The sequence below is a fragment of the Pelodiscus sinensis genome, chromosome 2 (genome assembly GCF_049634645.1).
Source record: "Pelodiscus sinensis isolate JC-2024 chromosome 2, ASM4963464v1, whole genome shotgun sequence".
NCBI lineage: Eukaryota > Metazoa > Chordata > Testudines > Trionychidae > Pelodiscus > Pelodiscus sinensis.
In genome coordinates, this window is record NC_134712.1 from 117,668,369 (window position 1) to 117,691,146 (window position 22,778).

At 42.5% G+C, this 22,778-nt stretch overlaps 1 protein-coding gene across 2 annotated transcripts; it reads right to left on the minus strand.

Annotated features, from left to right (window-relative positions):
* Window positions 1-284: 284 nt before the first annotated feature.
* Window positions 285-22,778, minus strand: LOC102447340 (serpin B11-like). Of its 2 annotated transcripts, none has more exons than XM_075921370.1 (8): window positions 16,959-17,094; window positions 14,798-14,982; window positions 10,114-10,236; window positions 8,819-8,962; window positions 7,948-8,065; window positions 6,098-6,240; window positions 2,087-2,242; window positions 285-1,921 (listed from the first exon to the last, which is right to left on the minus strand). In XM_075921370.1, the coding sequence occupies exons 2-8, from the start codon at window positions 14,963-14,965 to the stop codon at window positions 1,517-1,519; spliced, it is 1,257 nt and encodes a 418-aa protein (XP_075777485.1). In that variant the 5' UTR covers window positions 14,966-14,982; window positions 16,959-17,094; the 3' UTR covers window positions 285-1,516. The 2 variants fall into 2 exon arrangements, with proteins under 2 accessions (XP_075777485.1, XP_025040317.2); XM_025184532.2 differs by lacking the exon at window positions 16,959-17,094 and adding an exon at window positions 22,671-22,778 and having other exon boundaries at window positions 287-1,921.

The window sequence follows — 22,778 nt, forward strand, 5'->3', positions numbered from 1 at the left end:
TGCACTAGAGCTCTTGTGCAAAAAGGCTTATTCATCGTAGGAAGAAGAATAACTCTTGCACAAAAAGCTCTGTCTTCTGACAATATACTGTACTTTTTCTTGCACAAAACACACTTGGGCTACGTCTACACTGGCATGAATTTCCGAAAATGCTTTTAATGGAAAAGTTTTCCGTTAAAAGCATTTTCGGAAAAGCGCGTCTAGATTGGCAGGATGCTTTTCCACAAAAGCACTTTTTGCGGAAAAGCGTCCATGGCCAATCTAGATGCGGTTTTCCGCAAAAAAAGCCCCGATCGCCATTTGCACGATCGGGGCTTTTTTGTGGAAAACACTACCATGCTGTCTACACTGGCCCTTTCGGGCAAAAGTCTTTTGGAAAAAGACTTTTGCCCGAACGGGAGCAGCATAATTTTTCCAGAAAAGCACTGATGATTTTACATTAAATCGTCTGTGCTTTTCCAGAAATTCAAGCAGCCAGTGTAGACAGCTGGCAAGTTTTCCCAGAAAATCAGATGATTTTCCGGAAAAACTTGCCAGTCTAGACACAGCCTTGTAGTGTGGATGCTCTGTGAGTTTTTGCACAAAAGCTCTGCAGAATAGATGTAGCCTTAGGCTCAGGGACCTACTCCCTCATAGGGTCCCAATCTTTGGCTCCAGCCTGAGCCCAAAAGTCTGAACAGCAGCCTAATTGTCCTGAAAACCTGAGTCAGCTGATCCAGGCCAGACCCAGGTGTGTGTTTGCTGTGTAGATGTACCATATATGAACAAGGGAGGGAACATGTGGCAACAGGAGTCCTTGGCTGTACTTTCAGGTCAACTATCTAACTGCTTTGCAATGCTGTGTTCTTGGTTGGGGCCAAGAATCTAGTCCACGATATTAAAGACCTACTTCAAAGGTGCCACATGAGCTAATGCATGGACAATATGTGGTTAACAAAGTAAGACAGGGATTCTCAAACTTCATGTCCCCCTTCTGACAACAAAATTACCACACGGCTCCAAAGATAGGGAAGGGAGAGCCTGAGGCCTGCTACCCCAGGTAGGGGTAATATGGGATGCAGCCTGAGCCCCACTACCCTGTGTGGGGGAGTTTGGTCCTCAGCTTCAGCCCTGAGTTGCAGGAATCTAATGCTGGCCCTGGCCATCTCAATAAAAAGGGGATCCACTTTGGGATCCTGACCCCCAGTTTAAGAACCCCCAGAGTAAGACTCCATTATGACTACAGTGATCAGCGGCATGAGGATGGTCAGCCAAATACTTCTTGAGTTTGAACTCAGTCTGAACTGCCAACCTATGTTAGTGAAAATAATTCTGTTTTGTGGAAGAGTCCTGTGCCCTGAAATAGACCTCAGTTCTCTCCTCTCTACAGAAAGGATCTAAAGAGCCATCACCAATATTCCTCACTTGTATTTTAAAAGATTATAAAAGTATTAAGAAAATAAACCTGTCATAGTGTTTTATGATTACATCATGTGCTTTTGTCTATGCCTTACGAAGGTAAAAAGTTGCCTTGATCTTAAGGAGAGCACAATTTTCCAAAAAAGAGTATGGTGTTGGTGTGACTGTGCTGGATAAAGAAAATAAAAGGATGATCAGCCATAAATGAGCCACCAAGTGGATAGGATTTGTCAACAACAACACTTCCTGTAGCAGCTGTTGCCAAAGTGCCTTCCTCATTAACTTCCACACAGGCCTTGTGGACAACCTTTGACAGATATAGCTGTCGGGAGGGAGCCATTCCAGAGAGATCAGCTTTTGATTCCTCAAAGACATCGGTCATCCCCAACTCTTTTAAAGGCAAGTTGAGCTCAAAGGTGGCTTCAAGTTTGAATCGTGGCAAATATACTTCCACTTCCCTCTCTCTCGTGCTTTTCAAGGAAGTGCAGAGTGTTAATTTATCATAAGTCATTGCGCTTTCAACCTATCAGCCCAAAAAGAGAGATAAAGGTACATGATAAAATGAACTTAGAGGTTCAGAAAAGTTTAGTTCTTTATTCAAGTTTAATTCAGATAAAAATATTTTAACATTATTAAGTAACCAAAGCTCAGCCTACTTCCCAGATGTTCAGTGGTATAATGTTTTTACCTGTTCCAGACCAGTGATTTCATCAGGTAGCAGTATGATCATATTCAGTGATTTTCCAGTATATGGGATCACAAGAATCTGAGCTTTCATCTCCTCTATGTGGGCAGTTTTGAATGTGCCTTTCTGATGCATCATCTGCACAGATTGGCTCTCATTCTGTTTAAAAGAAAATGATATATAAATACAACTGACACTGCCCTTCTGCATTTAAATAAATGATACAGTATAAGTGTGAAGTGTTCACCAGAAGATTTATTGCAAATAGGCTAAATACTTTATAAATCATTTATATTAGTATATAGGGGTATGTCTACACTACCCCGCTAGTTTGAACTAGCGGGGTAACGTAGGCATACCGCACTTGCAAATGAAGCCCGGGATTTGAATTTCCCGGGCTTCATTTGCATAAGCGGGGAGCCGCCATTTTTAAAACCCCGCTGGTTCGAACCCCGTGCAGCGCGGCTACACGGGGCACGAACTAGGTAGTTCGAACTAGGCTTCCTAGTTTGAACTACCGTTACTCCTCCTTCCTAGTTCAAACTACCTAGTTCGTGCCCCGTGTAGGTTCGTGCTGCACGGGGTTCGAACCAGCGGGGTTTTAAAAATGGCGGCTCCCCGCTTATGCAAATGAAGCCCGGGAAATTCAAATCTCGGGCTTCATTTGCAAGTGCGGTATGCCTACATTACCCTCCTAGTTCGAACTAGGAGGGTAGTGTAGACATACCCTAGGAAACTATAAATCAAGGCATTCAGAGCATAGCTCAAGGTAGTATTTAAAATGAGATTATTATTTGACAATCAAAAGGAGCAGAAAACTGAAGAAAACAAGGGAATGAAGTAGATTAATACCATAGACTGTCACTCTAAAGATCTGGGTCCTGGATCTCAAACCATGCTGCAAATGCTCTACTGAGGTCAGTAATTATCTAGTGTGAGGGTCAGAACACGTCAGATAGCTGAGTTCCAATGCAAAGTCCAAATTCTGCTTCTGTTGCATTGATGTAATTCCAGAGAAATTCCATTGACTTCAGTGGAATTAGTCCAGATTTAAAGTGTTGTAAGGAAGGGAAGAAGTTGGACCTAACATAGATGATAGACAAGTGGTTTGGAAATGGTAACTTAGAGTAAAATGTTCAGAAGTTGCTAAGTGATTGGGGTACTAAATCCCGTATTCAAAATTATTAAGGCACTTAGGAGCCTAAGGGCACATCTACACTAAATGGAAAATCAATGCTGCCCCGCTCAATCTTCCCACTACATCCAACTCAGAGGGCACCCCCGCTGGCACCAGTACTCTTACTCCTTAAAAGGAGTAAGGGAAACTGATGGGAGTGCTTGCTCCTATCAGCCTCCCACTGTGTGAACGGTGTGAAAATGTGATGTAAGATACATCGACTCCAGCTACACAATTTGGCTGTGTCTACACTGGCACCTTTTTCCGGAAATGCTTAAAACGGAACAGTTTTCCGTTATAAGTATTTCCAGAAAAAGAGCATCTACATTGGCAGGATGCTTTTGTGGAAAAGCCCTTTTTCCGGAAAAGCGTCCGTGGCCAATGTAGACGCACTTTTCCGGAAAAAAGCCCCGATCGTCATTTTCGCGATCGGGGCTTTTTTGCAGAAAAGACTACTGTGCTGTCTACACTGGCCCTTTTCCGGAACAGTTTTCCGGAAAAAGGACTTTTTCCCAAGCGGGAGCAGCATAGTTTTTCTGGAAAAGCAGCTGATTTCTTACAGTAAATCGTCACTGCTTTTCCGGAAATTCAAGGGGCCAGTGTAGACAGCTTGCAGCTTATTCCGGAAAAGCGGCTGCTTTTCCGGAATAAGTGGCCCAGTGTAGACACAGCCTTTATGTAGCTGGACTTGTGTATCTTACTTCAACCTTCCACTATAGTGTAGACCAGGCATCAGTATCATTGAAAGTCTATGGGTCTACTGAATTGATTTCAAGGGCCAAAAGAGATAATGTTTATCAGTGCTTTCACTGTCCAACAGTGATGCATCAAATTGAGGTTTTTTTCCCCACTTGTCTTAGATTTACTCTGATCCTTGACAATCACCCAAAAGCATTTATTCTAGATTTGAAAGTTTATTCATTAAACACAAGAAAGAATGAGACATTTATATCAGCATTTATAGTGTAACTATGTCTAAATCCCAACCTTCATTCACTAGGGCTGTGTCCAGACTCAGGGTTTTTTTCGGGAAAAGTAGCCTTTTTCCGAAAAAACTTCACCTGCGTCTAGACTGCAGCCGCGTTCTTTCGAAATTAAATTGAAAGAACGCGGCTTTTCTTTTGACGGCGGTAAACCTCATTGCACGAGGAAGAACGCCTTTTTTCGAAAGTGCTCTTGCGAAAAAAGGAGTTCTTGAATGCAAACAGGGGTTTTTCAAAAGAGAGCATCCAGACTGCCTTTCGAAAAAGCGGCTTGCTTTTTCGAAAGTTCCGCTTGCAGTCTAGACGCTCTCTTTCGAAAGAGGCTCTTTCGAAAGTATGTTTCGAAAGAGCCTCTTTCGAAAGAGGCTTGCAGTCTAGACATAGCCTAGGTTTCTGGCATTTATCTGGTGTAACCAGCTCCAAACACAGGAAAGCCACAGGACTGAGTTTTAAGATTCTGAAGTCTAAGTTCAGACCTTGTGTATGTGCTCAATTTACTTCCCCGAGTCAAAAGTTCTTTGCTCAAATTACCTAAATGTGTAAATCTTTCCAAGATCATAGACTAAGGGAACTGCTATTGTAGTTAAAAATAAAGAAATCTGTATCCTGTTGTGTATACCATGTTCCAAGTCTGCTCTGTAGTGTACTGAGCATCTGATCTTGCTACAGTTTTGCTCTAGTTTTCTTCACTTACTTTGAGATTATTGGACTCTACTGAAAAACATCCCTGAGATCTATCTATATATTTTTAAAATGTCTGTCTGTCTGTCTGTCTGTTTATATGTCCACCTGTTAATCCATTTGTTCAAGAACCCCTCCTAAATGGTAAGAACTGGGACCACCAAATTTAGTATGCAGCTTCCTCTTCTCCTTACTTAAAGGTAAGGTCACGGTTTGGTTGTGGCAGGAAAACAGGAACTGATTAGAATGGGACTGTTTTCCATAACATGGAAAGGGAGAAACTGATCAGGGGAACAGCTCAGCTATATGCATAGTGACCACTGGGGTCAGTGACCATGGGAGAGAGCTATGCTGCAGAGTGCTGACCTGGGGCAGCTGCACCAACAATAGAGTCACCTGGTCTGGTGGCCAGCAACATGGTAAGTGGCCCACCCTGCTCCAAACCTCTCACCCCTGGCTCTTGGCTGCAGCAAAAGCAGGAGGGGGAGAAAAGACCCCCCATTGGACTGGGAGGGAGAAAAAGGTCCCCATCAGACCAGGGAGGGTGGAGAAAAAGACCCTTGCCAGACACAGGAGAGGAAGCTCTGCCCCCTCCCCACCCCCGTAGGAGCCACAGCTCAGCCCCCAAGCACCAGTTTCCCCTTCCTCCCGTGGGGTGTGCAGCCCCCCCCCCCGACAAGCCCCAGAAGAAGCCAGAGGTGCATAGGGGTGCATAGACCCCCCTGCCCTAGGGACAAGTCAGTGGGCTGGGTGTGTGATCCTCGCCACCCCAGACCGCCCCTGAAGAGAAGCTGACAGCTATCCCTAAACCCTTCATTGAGCCTCCCTCCCTATCCCCTTAGCTCCTCCTCTTCCCAATCCCCTGCTCTGATTCCTGCACACCCACCCCCTTCCCTGAGCCCCTCTTCACCTCCCAACCCTCCCTCTCACCCCCCATCTCCAGCCCCCTCCCCTGATCCCCTTCTGAAACCCCAACCCTGATTCCTGCACACACACCCAGTCTCTTGCCCTGAGCCTACCACATCCACAGGGCCCTGCCCAGACATCTGTACTCCCCTGCCCTGAAGTTTTAGTCTTTCATATGGTAGCAGAGTCCCACATTGTGCCCCATTGTGACACGGTTGAAGGTGCTTAAGATAAAACAAAGCTAAGAAAACAGAATTCCTACGATACCTGGTTTATCCAAAACTTTGTCGGCATTGTGTTCTTTTCTTCAAACTTGTACTCCCAGGTTGCTTTGAAGTAGATTGCATTCACTAGCACCAGCACAGCACTTGAGTCAATAACCCCAGGAACAAAGAGTTCCCTGATTTTACCTTAATAACAGTCAGAGAAAATCAAGCTATATGGATTTTAATATATAGATATTTATTTGCAAGATTAATTTATCATGGTGAAAATCTAGTACTTGGCTCTGCAAATTAATGCTTCCTATTCATCCACAGGACATCAATGAAACAGACAGCTGCACTGTAAGCTTCACTATTGCACTTCCACTAATGTGATTCATCTCTGATGTAGAAGGATTAAGTAAATAGCTCACCAAACCCATCACATTCTTGACCATCCGCAAAAGCATACACATGTACCATTTCAGTTGTATTTTTCTAGTCCAATGTGGACAGAATGGCTCTGGGGATTTGGTAGTAATTGAGGTTGTCTTTTACATCCATTCTGAGGACTGAAGTAGGAGTTGAATGGTGCACAACCCTTGGGTCTGGCTTTGTGCACGAGCATGCATCTCCAGCACTGTGAGGCTGCTTTTGAAAGTCAGGCTCTCCTACTAGGAACCTGATTGAGAACTACAATTCTTTCCCTGTGGGTCTCTGGACATTGATCAACGGATGACTTGTTATTCGTGACTTTTTTTGTTACAAAGAATTGTAACACACAATCAGTCCCCTGAGGCATACTGTTCCTATTCAGCTTGAAAGTTTCAAAGCTTGACTGTCTAGGTGAGAATGCAGCACTGGTAAAGGGAATGTGTCTCATGTTTCATTCAAGCCAGTGTGCAAGAGATCATTAATCATACTTGGCTTCTTGAGGAGGATGGCAAAGGGAAAGGAAAATGTAAGTTACTTGTGATGTGACCCTCCCTAGCAGTTAGAACATCGTCCGTCCCCCTGTGCATTGCTCTGTTTCCCACATAATCAGACTCTTGATCTATCTCCTCCTGTTTTCTGGCTTCACTCCTCTTCACAGCCACACCTGCGGCTTCTGTTGTCTCCATTTGTTCCCCTAGCACTGTAGAAGTGACTCATATTTTTTGCCATTGACCAGGATACGAAGGCAGTGTTATAAAAATAAGGATGTGATAGCAAATTCATATGTTTAATTTAGAAGTGCTAGGGGGCTGTGCCCCTACTTGCTGCACTCACCGAACCTCCTCTCAGGGGGGTTGGTGCCCCCGGCCACTTGGGAGGACCAGGCTGCAGCCGCACCAGCCTGGGCCCTTTCTCCTTCGTCCCCCACCCCTTCTTGCAGCCTAAATCTAACCTCCTCTCTCCCAAGCTAAGCTGCACCAGGCCTAGCTCTGTTCCTGGCAGCCACATAAGGCCAGGTCACAACCTCAGTGCTCCAAGCCAGACCTGGCTCTGACCCCAGTGGCCAGGGAAGGCCAGGCCAAGGCACACCAGGCTTAGCCCTGCCCCCGGCCTTTGGGGGGTTGGGCTGGGCCAAGGCCTCTCCGCAGCCAGGCCTGGCTCTGGCCACCATACCAGGGGGTTGGGCTGAGCAGCCTTGGTTCTCTTCTCCCCAGCCCCATGCACAGAGGAGGAGGGAGGCTACATGGCTCTGCTCCCCAGAGCATGGGAGGGGAGGCCACGTGGCTGAGGGCAGAGAAAGGGGCAGCAGGATGCAGCGTGATGCATGATCTCACTCTGTTGTCCTGCAGAAAAAGTTTTTCATATATAGAGAGAGTTTAGCTGAGGACTTACACACCCAGGATTTTGCTTTTAAATCCTGGTTCTTGTTTGATGAAACAGTAAGAAAAGCCAACAAAAATTGGACCTGTGCTTTCTTACCTTGAGTCTGCCTTTCAACCCACAAATTTATCGTCTGTCTGGCTGCTTCTGTTGCATTTTCAAAATCAACTGTTTGCAGCATTGCTCCATATAATTCCTTAGTGCAGTCTAAATATTGCTGTACAGTAAAATAAAGATCTTTAACTTTAATATTATAATGATTAATGTTGTAATCCATAAATCAGATCCTCCAAAAGAAAATTAATTAACTCAAGACATTTAGAAAAAAGTCATGCTTTTTATTATTATTTTGTTCAGGGTCAAATTTGAGAGGGAAACTAAAGTTTGCACTGACACAAGTACTAAAAGTTTATTCATTGAGCGTTTAGCCAGAGCTACTGCCTAACTAAATCATGAAACAGACATGTATTACATTGGCGATTTTTCATGGAGAATTACAATAAAAGTAAAAATTTGGTTTAGATCAAACAAAGAAAGTTACTGATGTTATTATTATGTTGAGCATCTTGTGCATTCAGCCAACTAACATGTAGTTAAACAAAAAAGGAAAAGTCTCCTAACCCTAAGGAAGATTTCTCAAGGAACAAAGAGGTGCTAGACAGCCAACTCCCACCAATCTTTATTTTTTTTAATTAATAGAAATGTTGTATTTTTTTCTTTGCCTCCTGGTTTCTAAGCCTTTAGGGTATACTCAGGTCATGTTTTCAAACTTTCCTCTGCAACTTCCAGGACTAGACGCTTGCTTAAAACAACAAAATAAACCCAATCACGTATGTCCAAGTGCTATGGCTTTAAGGATAACACCAAATATGGGGAAACTTACTATAAAAATCACAAGAGTTGGCAATCCTGTGGTGTCAAGTTGAGCTTTAACTCCATATCTTCTATGGACCAGACACGTGTAACTTACCTGGTGAAAGTTGTATCCTGTTTGTGCAAACAGCCTGTTGGCCAGACTCAGTACATAGCTCCTGTTGAGATTTTTCAGCTGGGAAAGGAGTGCCTGGAACTCTGTGTGGATCCCTCCAACTGAGTCACATTGTGAAGGACAAGGCTTCAAGCAAGGGGGAAATAAAGATGCTTCATTTTCTCTTTGTTAACTTGTGTAAAAGTTAAGTAACAGGACTGACGTTTGAGTATCTCTCTCCATAGGAGCTAGCATGAGAAACAGTATCATAACAGCCATAGCACAGCTAGCGGCAGGGAGTACAAGCCTGCCAGAAAACCGGTGTGCATGTACTTAGCATGGCTCAGCAGTGTCTCCACTGCCCCTACCTATATTTCTGTGGTCACACTGTTATTTATACTCACTCCCCTGAGAGAGCTAGCATGGGTAAGTGTACACAGCAGTGTCAACAGAATTGCCGGGATCCTGGGCAAGACGGAGGGGGCTGGCACAGGGCCTTGGGCTGATGTGGTGGGGCTAGGGACTAGCTTCCCCCAGCCAGCCCTTCAGCACTGCCCAACACATGCCACCTGGGCTCCAATTTCAAGGGTCTGGGGTTTGGCCACAGTTGCAGCAGCAGAGAGCCTTGGGCCCTTTTAAATCACCAGGTCCAGGGCAGCTGTCCCTTTTCCGCCACCCCTTGTCAGCAACCCTGAGTGTGTACAAGCTGGAGAATTGCACCCCGGGGCTCTTAGAATAGTGTGGAGGATGGGGGCGTACGTATGTCTCCATTGATTCCTCCATGGCTGGGCTATTAATCAATCAATCGTGACCTCCAGGTCAAGTATTTCCTATGACAGTAGACTTCCGATAATCTGGCACCTTTGGGACCTAGGTGGTGCCGGATTATTGGATATGCCGGAGTATCAGGAGGTCCTAGTAAAGCTGCACGGCTTAACAGTTGGCTAGGAGCCGATCTCCCTCTCCCTCCCCTCTCCTTTCCCCTTAGCTGAAGCAAAACACTTTTCTCCATGCTGTAACCCGATCCCTTCCCCCCTCCAACCTTATGTTTGGTCTGGGTATAGCCCGCATGTGCGCTGAGCAGCGAGCTTTTTAATCAGCTGGATGGGAGTGCTTGACATTTTGATGCCGGAGTATCAGGAGTGCCGGGCAATTGGGTGCCGGACTATTGGCGTTTTACTGTATACTAGAGTGGCCTATGATCACCACGAATCTAATCACTGGTATTGGCCATTGTACAGCCTGCAGCTCCACTCACAGCTATGAAAACACTACTCTCTCTTGTTTGGAAGAAGTACCTTTGGGAATTGAGGACGTTGATGATGCCCTTCACTGGGATATTTTGGCTCAGCCCCAGCCAACCCACTTTCAGAGACAGGTCCAGCTCCAAGTTTTCCTGCAGCGTCTTTCAAATGAAGAACCTGTGGTTGGAATTGTAACATTACTGCTCTGTAAATGCATGTCCCAGAAAGGCTCTTATCTTAAGATGTTTGTTACCCTAGATACTAAATACAGCTGAGCAGGAAACAGTTTTCCTGTCCTGACAAAATAGTTGAGGTTTTAAGAGTTTTTCTAGTCCCAAATTGGGACAAAATGTCTATATCTAAAATTTTTGAACCCACAAGCAAAAAAAAAAAAAAATATATATATATATATATTTTGCTTGTGGGTTCAAAAATTTTAGATATATAATTATATATATAATTATAGGTCAATCTAAACATTTTTTGTTCTGATGATTCTGAAATACTTCTATTTCTACTTTACATTCTCAGCTATAAGTAGATTGTTTCTAAGGCTACATCTACACCGCAGTGTGTTTCAGGATACTCTAAGTATCCCGAAATAGCAATTCTGCATATTAGCAGCAAGCCCGTTATTTTGAAATATAATGGGCTCGCTATTGCGATGTCCCTGTAAACCTCATTCCACGAGGTGTAAGGGACATTTTGGAATAGCGGGTTATTTCAAAATTCGGTGCTGTGTAGACAGCACCAAATTACAAATTAAGCTATTTTGAAATTGACTCAAAATAAGCTATGCAATTTATGTAGCTCAAATTGTGTAGCTAATTTCAAGCTACGGATGCAGTATAGACTCACACAGAATGAGTCATTTTGCACAGGAAAACAAAATTTTCATCTTAAAATTGTTCCAGGTAGGAATCTTGATTTAAGACTGACATTTGAATTCAGAAATGAGACGAGATATTACCCCTTTCTGGGGAAGATTGGATCTCCATCTCTGTTTTATATAAGCATATTCAATATATTTCTGTCAAGGCCATCGGGTGGGTGAAAAGAGAGCCAGCTCTGCCCTGAGAAAGTATTCATGCAGCAATCAGGCTCTGCACATATAACCTAAGAATGCCAGTCATAGAAATGTAGGGCTGGAAGGGAACTCAAGAGATCATCTAGTCCAAAGTTGCTCAACCTATCTGTGGATCAGTGCCAGTCCTTCAGAGCTCCCTAATACAGTTTAAGAAGGCAGCAAGCTGGTTCCCTGATATCAAAACATTTGGGAAACACTAATCCAGGTGTGGCCAGCCTGAGCTTGAGAAGAAGCCACTGTTTACCAATGTATGTTGCCAAAGAACTACAGTAATTTGTGAGCTGTCCCCATTAGATGCCTCCTCTCCCATCTCCAGCATCTTTTGCCCATCAACCGCCCCACTGATCAGTGCCTCCTCTTCCTTCCCTGCACCTCCTGCCCACTGCAATCAGCTGTTCCATGGCTCTCAGGAGGCTTTGTGGGGGAGGGAAGGAGCAAGGGCACAATACTCTTGGTGGAGGAGGTGGAGCCAGGAGTTGAGCACTGGAAATTTGGTATCTGTAGCTGCAGCCCAGGAGTCAGTGCTTGAGCAAGGAGCCGCATATTAACTTCAGAAGAGCCACAGGTTGGTCACTCCTGCACTAATCTAATCCAGCCCCCAGCAATAAGCTAAGACCAAGCAAACCTAGACCATCCGACAGATGTTCATCTTCTCTGCTTTTGTGTCTCCAATGTGGGGATCTCACAGTCTCCTTTGGAAGTGAGTTCCAGAGCTTAACAACTCTGACAGATTGTTGGAAAGGTTTTCCTAATATCTAGCCGAAAACTCCCTTGCTTTGGCCTACTATTTTTTGTTCTACTTTCAATGGAGAGGGAAACAATTGATCACCATCCTCTTATAACTGCCCTTAACATATTTAAAGCTTGTTATCAGGTCCCCCTTCAGTCTTCTTTTCTCAAGACTAAACATGCTCTGTGTTTTAAACTTGGGATTTGTGGATACTCAGCAATTTAGATGTGTAAATATGGATTTACAAACCTATTTTTAGTAATCTGTGAAAATCTGTGCTAAACTCTTATTGGTAAAGATAATTAAAGGATCTATACTATAGAATTTCTAGAAACCAAGCCTTTCTACTTCTGTTGTATTAGGATTTTGCTAGTTACTTCTGCATGTCAGAATGGCTTTCCTACCTTTATGGTTCTCAATGTCTTCTTCTAATTAGATTTAATTACTTGATCAGATCTGAATTGATGTAAACTGTTTGGAATGGTTCTCTACCAATTTAAAACAGCGGAGGAGGCAGCCCATTGTTCTTAATTGGTAGCCTAATTTTTAAGTAGTTGAATGTTCCATAGTTTTATTCTGAATTTTTCTTCAAATCTAAGATTGGGACTAAGAAATGACTCATACACTGGTTGCCTGATTCTGATATCACATCAGTAGTATAACAATGTAAATCCACTGACTATAGTGTAACTATTTCAAATTAACATTGGTGTAAGAGTAGAAAGAGGCCCTCTCCCATATTTAGTTTCATACTCTCTAGGATGACCATCATCTCAAGGAAAAGGGGAACTGATAAGCAAATACAGCACAAAAATTCATTTTTTCTTTTTGAGGGTCAGCCCAGCACAACATTTTATTCATGCTATCATATTTCTAAAGGCATACTACAGCCACTTATTGGTAAATAGTTTAAACATATGGGCATCCTTTAAAGGGCTAGTTGATACTTTTCCTAAAAACAAAAAAAGGGGGGTGGGTCACAGTTAAACAAAATTTTGTGATAAGTGTTTACTTTCTTCAAAAGTGTGTTTAATCTTGATATCAGTGAACCAAATGTAATTTTCTTCAGTCTTTCAGAAGTTTTTAACCAAATGTGTTTAGTTTTGCAGCAGCTTTTGGCCACCACATTTTGGTTTTTGGATGAAAAGGCAAACTTTTTTAAGAGAGGTAAAAAATACTGATTTCTGACCATTTTGCTGACCATTTCTGACCATTCTCTTCTCATTTTGCTAGCGGACAGGAAGTTTAAAGGATGTTCTGAAAGGATGAGTCTTAGGCAATGTTTCAACGTGAAAAAATAAAGAGGCACTAGCAAGCTAAACTCCATCTTTTCTGACTTTCTGATGAACTGTGAAAACCTTAATGTTTATACTCAAGGACTTGATTTTTAGAGAGGTAGACTTCTGCAGCTCTCTTTGACTTCACAAGGAGCTGTTGGACTAATATAAAGGCCACGTCCATCTGTATAGACGTTTGGCTATTGCAGATGTGAAGTCACAGCTGAGTGTGGCAGCTTTTTTTTTTATTAATAAAAGCCAATTCTGGACAAATAAATTTTATTGCATCGAATTAAAAAAAAGGTGTTTTCCTGTTGGCCATGGCTAGTTGCTCATTTTTTTTACTCTGCCTTTTTGTTCAAGTGTAGAGAGCCACTGTTTATCATATTCTGTGATGCCCATCTCTAGACTCGATTGTCAACTCAAACATTCTTTCCCTTGTGCTTCCCAGGGCAGTGGCTCCATAGCAAAGCATTTAGGACTGTGGCAGAGAACTTGTTAGCTCGTTTTCCCCAAAGTGTTCTGCATTGCCCCTTTTGCTTTTTGGTTTTCAAAAGTTAAAGGTGTTGGCTTCTCAGTGTGTTTTGCATAAGCTTCTTTCTTTGCTTGAATTAATGGTTGCAACTCCTGTTCAGAATGTTTGAATTGGTCTTGTTCCCTGTTTTTTTAAGACCAAATATATTAAGTTCAATTTTGCAAACCTCTTTTTGCAGAGATTTCCAGATTTTCTTTGCATCAACATCAGCGTTTTTAAGTAAACACTGAGCAAGGGATTTGTGAAACTCTGCATGTAGTTTAGGATCACATATTTTCAGAACATTTGTTTGAGTACAACTTTCTTTCTAAGCTTTAGATATCAAATTAGGCTGTGTGTTTGCTCTTTTAATACTCAGCAAGTGGTCTGAACGAGTGTTATTAATATACTGAAGATCACATCTTTGTTAGCACCATATCAACTTGGTGTCAGTGTTCCAGCTGCCAGGATACTTTATGCTGAGGTTTGCCACAAAAATAGGTATTTGTAACACAAAGTTGATATGCAGCACAAAATTCTATAAGCTGCTGCCATTTTCATTCAATGCTACTGAATCCTAACTCTATCATCAGTCAGACATTATAGGCAGGTGATAAAAACCATGATGCGGCAATTTTGAAAACGTTTCTTTACTAAATTCTGCATTGTCCCTAGCAAATGCACTTTTTATACAGTTCTCACATTTTTTGTACCTTTTAACATTTTTGTACCATGGGTGGTGGGTAGAGGAGGTAGGGGAAGGCAATGCCTTTCCTAATTGAAAGCCAAGGCCCCACCCTCTTTCCACCCACAGAACTTCTACTGCTTCAGCACAGTTCCTCTGCAGCGCTGAGGCTGGGGACATCGCTTCCCATGCCCTGGGGCTGGGGAGGCTGGTGCCACATGCTGCCAAACCCTCCCCATGTTCCGGGGCTCCACTGGAGGCTTGCCCCTGAGGAGCAGGGCATGGGGGCTAGGCACCCGTGCGTGGCAGGGCCTTAGGCAGAAGGGGCAGGACTCTACAAGCCCCCAGCTCTACCTTCACCCACCAACCATGCTTTTAATAGTTGCCTTAACTGAGAAGAGCATGTGAAATACAACAGCCTGAAACTGTGTTTTGTTGAACCTACCTTTATTATCTGAGTAGCAGTGTTACCTCTGGCACTCAACAAGACCATAGACAGGCCAGTAGTGATACTCATAGGGGAGAAGAAGATGTTCTTGTTAGCAGCATTTTTGTTCAGTTCTTTGTAAAGATCAAGGCCCATCTCAGTAATTGCTTGAGAAATGGAGCACATGGTGAAGTCACAGCAGGCTAGAAACAAGAAACAAAAAGAAGAGAATAATGTACTTTGCTCAGCAATGTCAGGAACGACTACTAGCTCACTACAGCCTCATAACAATTAAAGTGTGTGCCTCATCTACATAATCCTGAATTACATCAGTGAGTTGTAACTGAGAACAGAACTGAGGCCCAATTAAACCCAGAAATGAGAAAAAAATCAAATATTTCCAATACTACCTCAAAATGGAATCATATATATAGTAGCCCAGTGTCTGTGAGCCTGTAACGCTGAAATGCTGCCCTCCTCTGGGCGGTGCTGTTGCTGAAATGCTGGCTGTTCCCTCTGGGAGGCCCGTGTTGCATGGGGAGTGCGGGGCCCAAAAGGTCGCTTGCGCAGTTTGCTCCCTCGCAGCGGCCTGGCTGAGCGGCACAGAAGTCAGCTTAGTGCCACGGTGGGAGGGGAAGGGGGGGCGGGGCTCCGCACCCTCCATGCAGCACGGGCAGTGCGGAGCCCAAATGGCCATTTGGGCTCCATGGTTCCCCGAGTGAGAGGCAGGAGGGGGAGGAGAAGTGAAAGAGAGAGAGGGGGAGGCAGTAGGAGGAGGAGAAGAGAGAGAGAGAAACAGAAAGACGGAGTGAGAGACCAGAGGCTCAGGAGAGAAGTCTGACGTGGAGGAGTTAATAAATAAGCTCAAAAGGGACACTCAAAACAGGGATGTGGTGAGACACCTTTCTGAGAAAGCAATTTACCAGTCAAATCCCTCTTGTTAATATGGCTTCTTAGCAATTAGCCATAACTGAGCAATCCAAGTTTTAAAATCATCGTGCAGTAATAAAAAGTACAGATTTAACCACCAGTCTCCAAAATTCAATTTGCATTTTTAAAACAGTTCATAAAATAATATACAAAAATAAAATTGCAGAAGGTAAGAGGAATAAAAATATCCAATTAAGCTATAAATAGCATAACCCTGGTACAATTTTTATTTTGGATGCTGATCGTGAACATAAGGCAACCACCTATAATAGAAACATTTATTGCTATATAGTTAATATTCCAATTTTTGAGTCAATGACGTAAAAGGCTTCTGAGCCAAGGCTGGGGAGGAACATTTAGTTATCAAATGGCAATAAAAAGTTGCTAAATAACCTCTGTAATCAGCCCTGGTGCCAACTCACTCCACACATCTATACAAGCATTTTCATCATTGAACCCAACCACATCAACCACCAAATCACAGGCTCATTTAACTGCACATCCTCTGATATGATCTATGCCAGCAATGCCCCCACCGCAACATATATCAGTCAAATTGGACAGTCTCTACAGGAAAGATTTAATGGACACAAATCATATATCCAAAAAGGCAACACACAAAAACCTGTTGAAGAACACTTTAATCGTCCTGGACACTCATTAATGGATCTCCAAGTCACTGTTTTGTTTCAGACCAATCCCACAAGCCAAATACACAGAGAAGGATTGGAGCTTAACTTCATTCACAAGTTTAATTCTTATACTAATTATTTGAATCGTGATATCAGATGGCTTGCACATTATCAACCAACCAAACAATGAAGATGCTAATGGTTCTTGATGTCTATGTAGAATCTGGTGTTGGTCATCTTCCTTTCCAAGAGCTAACTAATGGTTCTTATCAGCCTCTTGTAACTATTTAATCTTTGAGATGCTACTAGACTACCCTGCCCCTGTCCTCCCCTTATTTATTCTTGGATCTGGACTTCCAACACTCCTGTCATCTGAAGAAGTGGGTTGTGCCCACGAAAGCTCATGATACCATCTACATGTTTTGTTAGTCTTTAAAGTGCTACTAGACTATTTGTTGTTTTTTAAGTTTTTCCTGTTACAGACTAACTCGGCTACCCCTCTGAAGCTTTTGAACACACACACTACGGGGCTTTGGACCAATTTGAATATCTTCGAGTTGCTCTCAGAAGGCTTTTCATTATTGCTCAGAGTCTGTAGTACACATGACTGATCTCACCTTAGATCTGAATTGATATCTACTGGTATCTTCTTTGATGATAAAATGTAGCTTGAGCTCTTTCATATATGGTGGGTTTGATCATTCTCTCTGCTATGCCTCAGACTTAACTAAGCTGGTGTTCAGTGTTCTTCATTTCTCCTTTTCTGGGTGGCCAGCCCAGAACATGGATCAAGATACAACTGTTCTGTACATGGGGAAAGCCCTGTGTTATATAGAGAAAACAATTTACATAATGTTGATATCTAGAAATAAGAAAAACTTCAACTGCACTTACTCTCAAAATGGAATCAGAAAATTTCAAAAGGAGCACTCAGGAAAAGGCAGTGCTGGTATACTTACCCCAGGAAACAATTTCCCTGGTACAAATACAGAAACCTAGCACACAGTTGTGTTTTGATTGTTAATATGAATCAGAGATACTTGAAAATGGCTGTCAATTGCTGATTTTTGCAAGAAAAGCAAATAGCTACTTGGCAAAAAGTGGTTTTGGAAAGAATAACCTAGCTACAACCCTTTAGGAGGTAACAGATTTTTTTTCCATGCCCTTGTTAAAGAGGGAGAATATCTTCTTATGCAAGCCTTTCTATCAAATGTTTTGTATTAAAGTAGATGTATATGACATTTCAGCATATACTCTTACAGTGGTAAAAACTGTGCCCCAAAAAAATTATGATAGTAAAAATATTAGACTAAATTATACAAAGAATAGAAAGATATGAAAGAAGAGCTGTCTGCTGTTTGCTAGGAGAGATTCCAACTATGATTGAGTATAATTGTATATTTAATCTGATTTAAAGCAAGTTGAAACCTATTGGCTGTGTCTAGACTGGCCAGTTTTTCCAGAAAATCAGCCGCTTTTCCGGAAAAACTTGCCAGCTGTCTACACTAGCCGCTTGAATTTCCACAAAAGCACTGACTTCCTACTGTAAGAAATCAGTGCTTTTTGTGGAAATACTGTGCTGCTCCCATTCGTGCAAGAGTCCCTTTTGCACAAAAGTTTTTGTGTAGACAGCTCAGATTTGTTTTCTGCAAAAAAGCCCCGATCGCAAAAATGGCGATCGGGGCTTTTTTGCGCAAAAGCGCGTCTAGATTGGCACGGACGCTTTTCCGCAAAAAGTGCTTTTGCGGAAAAGCGTTCATGCCAATCTAGATGCTCTGTTCCAAAAATGCTTTTAACGGAAAACTTTTCTGTTAAAAGCATTTCCGGAAAATCATGCCAGTCTAGACATAGCCATTGTGTGCAGCGGATCAGGGCAGTTTGTATTGTCTCAGTCTGCTCTCACTAAGCCATTATTAATGCTCCCTTGTTCCTCCTAAAGAAAGGAAGAGGATATTTGGTGACATCAAAAGATAGGTATCCTTCCTGTGCTAAGGAGAATGAAAAAGCTCATATAAATGACCCTGTTCACATGAAGTGTTGTGGTGGGTGAAAGAGATATATATACTTGTCCAAGTATTTTCCTATGAGTTATGCCTGACCTTGAATCCTCAAAATTTAGCAGCCTAAGTTTTTCAGAAGTTTGTGAAATCTTGAAAAGCCCTTTCTGTGTAAAATCTCAGTAAGCAGTGTTTTTTTTTTTTATTAGGATTGTATACATTCAGGGAGGAAAAGAGATTGAATAGCTCTATCTAACTTGCTGTGATTTTGGACACCTGCTCTGATGTGTATTTTCAAGTTTCACCTCTGCTAAATTAACCTTGTGACCTCTTGTTCATCCAGGGAACTAGAAATTCAGTGAGATTAAGGCCACTTTTTTTAAAAGTGGCAACTGACTATGAGTGCTTCACACTTTGAGTGTCCAACCTGAGACACGCTGGGACTATTTTCCACCATCAGCAACCCTGAGGTGCTAAACACCTGGGCTGTGTCTACATTGGCACCCTTTTCCGGAGAAGGGATGCTAATGAGACACATCGCAATTGCAAATCCGCGGGGGATTTAAATATCCCCCGCGGCATTTGCATTTACATGGCTTCCGCTTTTTTCCGGCTTGGGGATAAGCCGGAGAAAAGCACCAGTCTAGACGTGATTCTCCGGAAAATAAACCCTTTTCCGGAGGATCTTTTATTCCTACTTTCGAGGGCTTTTATTCCTACTTCCTACTTTCAAGGGCTTACTTTCAAGTAGGAATAAAAGATTTAAATATCCCCCGCGGATTTGCAATTGCGATATGTCTCATTAGCATCCCTTTTCCGGAAAAGGGTGCCAATGTAGACACAGCCCTGGGCTGTGTCTACATTGGCAAGATTTTGTGCAAAAGCGCATCGTTCTTACGATGAGTCCTGGACCAGTATAGACGCCCTCTTGCGCAAATACTTTTAACGCAAAAACTCTTGCGTTAAAAGTATTTGCTCAAAATCATGCCAGTGTAGATGTAGCCCTGCTGCTCCAACTGATTCAACCTGCACTCTGGCTGCTCAACTGTTGAAAATCAGGCCCAAGATGTCTTAAGACAATACACCAATCTAATCCCAGTGTAGACAGCACTACTAGGAGATTCGGATTACCTATGATCACAGGAGAAACTATCCCATCAACACAGGTCATATCTATTCTGAAATACTGCAGCAGCAGCCCTCTTGCTGTAGCGTTTTAAGTTAACACATACCCCTTAACTCAGACAAAACTGTAAAGAGTGGTGACTAATAGATTGTACTGTCTCCCAGACAAATCAATCTGACTAAACACACTGATTGCTTAACAGACTCCAACTCTAGTCCTGGTACTGACACAATGCGGCAGATCTACAGATAATTTACACCATCTTTCTCCATTGACTTCAATAGACCTGTGACCATTTATACCAGCAGAGAATCTGTGCCTGAGTTTGTGTTATTTTGTGTTATAAACTGGGAATGTGAATAATTACCTACTTTGTAACTAAATATTAGCAGGGTGTTAAAAGAAGAGGGAATAAACTCAAAATCTTGTAGCTCCCAGTTCTCTGTTTAATCCATGAGCACTCTGTTTCTCATTCGTGTCCTTCTGAATGTGAATTTGAGAAAAAATGACTGTTTTCTTTTTCAGACACTTCTATCAAACAGCATTTCACACAAATTCGTTCCTTTCATGTTGGTGCAATTCACAGAAAGTTTGCAAACTTGAAAGCAGATGAACTCCATTTCAAATGCTGTTGTGACAAATGTTGTACCTAGCTATAGATACAACCCAGCAAAGCTCAGAGGGAAGGGATCCTGACCCAACATATATTATAGGGTCAGACTGGTTATTGTTGGGACTGGGATGGGATATGAATTGTGGACTCCTATGTCCCCTTGTGTTAGTTCTGGGCCAGATAGATTCCTACTGTGAGAATCATTATCACTAGCACTCCCATTTTTATAGACTTCACCATAAACCTACTTGTCCTATTTATAAGATGTGTCCCATCCAATAGAGCTAGAGGCATGAGCAAACCAAGCAGGGTTCAGCCACATATGCAGTCTTTAAAGAGACCTATCATGGATTTCTCATTTGCTGCTGTACAAGATTTCAATCAGAACAGTGGATGTGGCACTTGGCTAAGAGTCAGGAAACTTGGATGCTTCCAACTGTGACATTGCATTTATGAGTAGTCTTAGGCAATTGTCCCTCAATTTATATAATTAAAAAATGTTAATTCTTTTCTTTGCTAGCGCAAATGGTAATGTTCCATTAATTAGAAACTAGTGCCTTTGGAATGCATTCCTCCCACTGCTTTCTGACCTTATTCCTATAAGAAGACCTTTTGTATTTTACATATTAGATATTTTTTCGAAATATGCATATCTCTCTATCTGTCTGTCCGTCCATCTGTGAGTCCATTTCTTCAAGAACTGCTCATAAATGGTAAGAACTAGGACCATCGAATTTGGTATGCAGCTTCCTCTTACCATAATTTAAAACAAGGGGGTTGGTTGTGCCAGGACAATGGGATATGCCTGGAATTCAACTGTTTCTTATAAAATGGAAAGAGGAGGGGATCTGGCAGGAGGGACAGTTGCACTGCAGAATGACCACAGGAGGCAGCAAGGGGTCAGAGATGAGGACTGGGACTATAACCCCTTTTGGCCAGCTGAGGGCAGGGATAGACAAAGGGACAGCTATCTACTATATATTTCAAAAGTTTGTTTGTGTATCTGTCTGTCTAGCTGTCCCCCAGGCAGGGGACATGCCACCCCTCCCCTGGCTGTGCCCACTGCAGTTTCAGAGGTCATGGAGAGGTGCTTCTCATCTGGCCTCAAGCAGCTGCAGTGAGAGAGGGCTGAGGGTGTCCTCTCTATCCAGGGTTATCTGCATAATGAACCCCTCATCCCTAGCCCCACCCCAGAACAATAATTTAAATGAAGAAAAACAAAACTTATTTGAGTTAAGGACCCCCCAGCAATGCCAGGTAAATCTTGTAGTTTATATATAAAATATACACCTCTGGGTGCATCTACCCTGCACCGTTATTTTGAGATAACTAGTGTTATTTTGAAATAATGCGAGCGTCTATATAGCCATTCCGTTATTTCAAAATTATTGAAATTTTCCATTTTCCATTTTATGACAGCTTATTCTGAATCCTGTAAACCTCATTCTACAAGGAATAATGCCTATTCTGAAATAGCTATTTCGAAATAAGGCATGTAGCTGCTCCACTGCTACTATTTTGAAATAGCCCCTCACCCGAGCCTTTCTAAGTTACGCCTCCTCGGTGGCTCCAGGGGCTCTAAATCAAGATAGCACATCCAGATTAGGGAAGCCTGCTTTGGACTAATTTTGAGGCTTCCCTGCAGGGAGGACGTGCTATTTCAAAATATGCTATTTTGGAATAACTATTTTGGAATAGCTTATTTTGAAATAAGAGTGCAGTGTAGACATACCCTCTGTGTCTATCCTGAGCTCTATCAAACATTAAAGTGTAATCCAAATATCAATGCCAAATCTCATACCTCAAGAAAAAACAATATCTTCCCAACTAATACTGAAAAACTCAACTCTCCTACTTTTCACTGATAGCTCTCCAAAAGCTGAAGTGAGGAAATAGGATTTGCATTGTGCCATGGAAGTCGACAAATGTGGGTTATTTTAGCTAAGGGGTCCACCAATTATCACTTCAGCATACCACATGCAGATACATGCATACTAATTATATCACGCAACCTATTTTTCATAGGCTGTGTCCAGACTCAGGGGTTTTTTCGAAAAAAGTAGCCTTTTTTCGAAAAAACTTCCCCTGCGTCCAGACTCAAGTCGCGTTCTTTCGAAATTAATTCGAAAGAACGCGGCTTTTCTTTCGATGGTGGTAAACCTCAATTTACGAGGAAGAACGCCTTCTTTCGAAAGTTCCTCTTTCGAAAGAAGGCGTTCTTCAATGTAAATAGGGCTTCTTCAAAAGAGAGCATCCAGACTCACTGGATGCTTTCTTTCGAAAAAGCAAGCCGCTTTTTTGAAATTTCTCCGTGCAGTCTAGACGCTCTCTTTCGAAAGAGGCTCTTTCGAAAGATGCTTTCGAAAGAGCCTCTTTCGAAAGAGGCTTGCAGTCTAGACATAGCCATAGTGTTTTTGTTGCCTGAGTCTCCAAAGATGAATAACCTAAAAGATCAAACTGCCGTCCACTCTGAAACAATGGTTAATTTGAAAACATACACAATTCTTTAATTTTACAAGTTTGCTTTTAAAACAGCTTTCTTCCCCAATCACAGTCCATAGTTAAAAAACACAATTATTTAAAAATTGTTTACCTTCTTCTCTGCAGAGACTAAGTGAACAGCTGAGTAAGTGAACTCTGAGCAGCTAAGTGAACTCTGGAGATGCTAAAATACACATCTTTTCCTTTCGCTCAGCATAAT

Excerpts from the sequence above, each read along its gene's own strand:
- LOC102447340 (XM_075921370.1), bottom strand. The coding sequence starts at position 14,965 with ATGTGCTCCATTTCTCAAGCAATTACTGAGATGGGCCTTGATCTTTAC. Across the intron at positions 6,241-7,947 it reads GGTTGAAAGGCAGACTCAAG|GTAAAATCAGGGAACTCTTT; the intron begins GTAAGAAAGCAC and ends ACTGTTATTAAG. Across the intron at positions 1,922-2,086 it reads AAATCACTGGTCTGGAACAG|GTTGAAAGCGCAATGACTTA; the intron begins GTAAAAACATTA and ends TTGGGCTGATAG.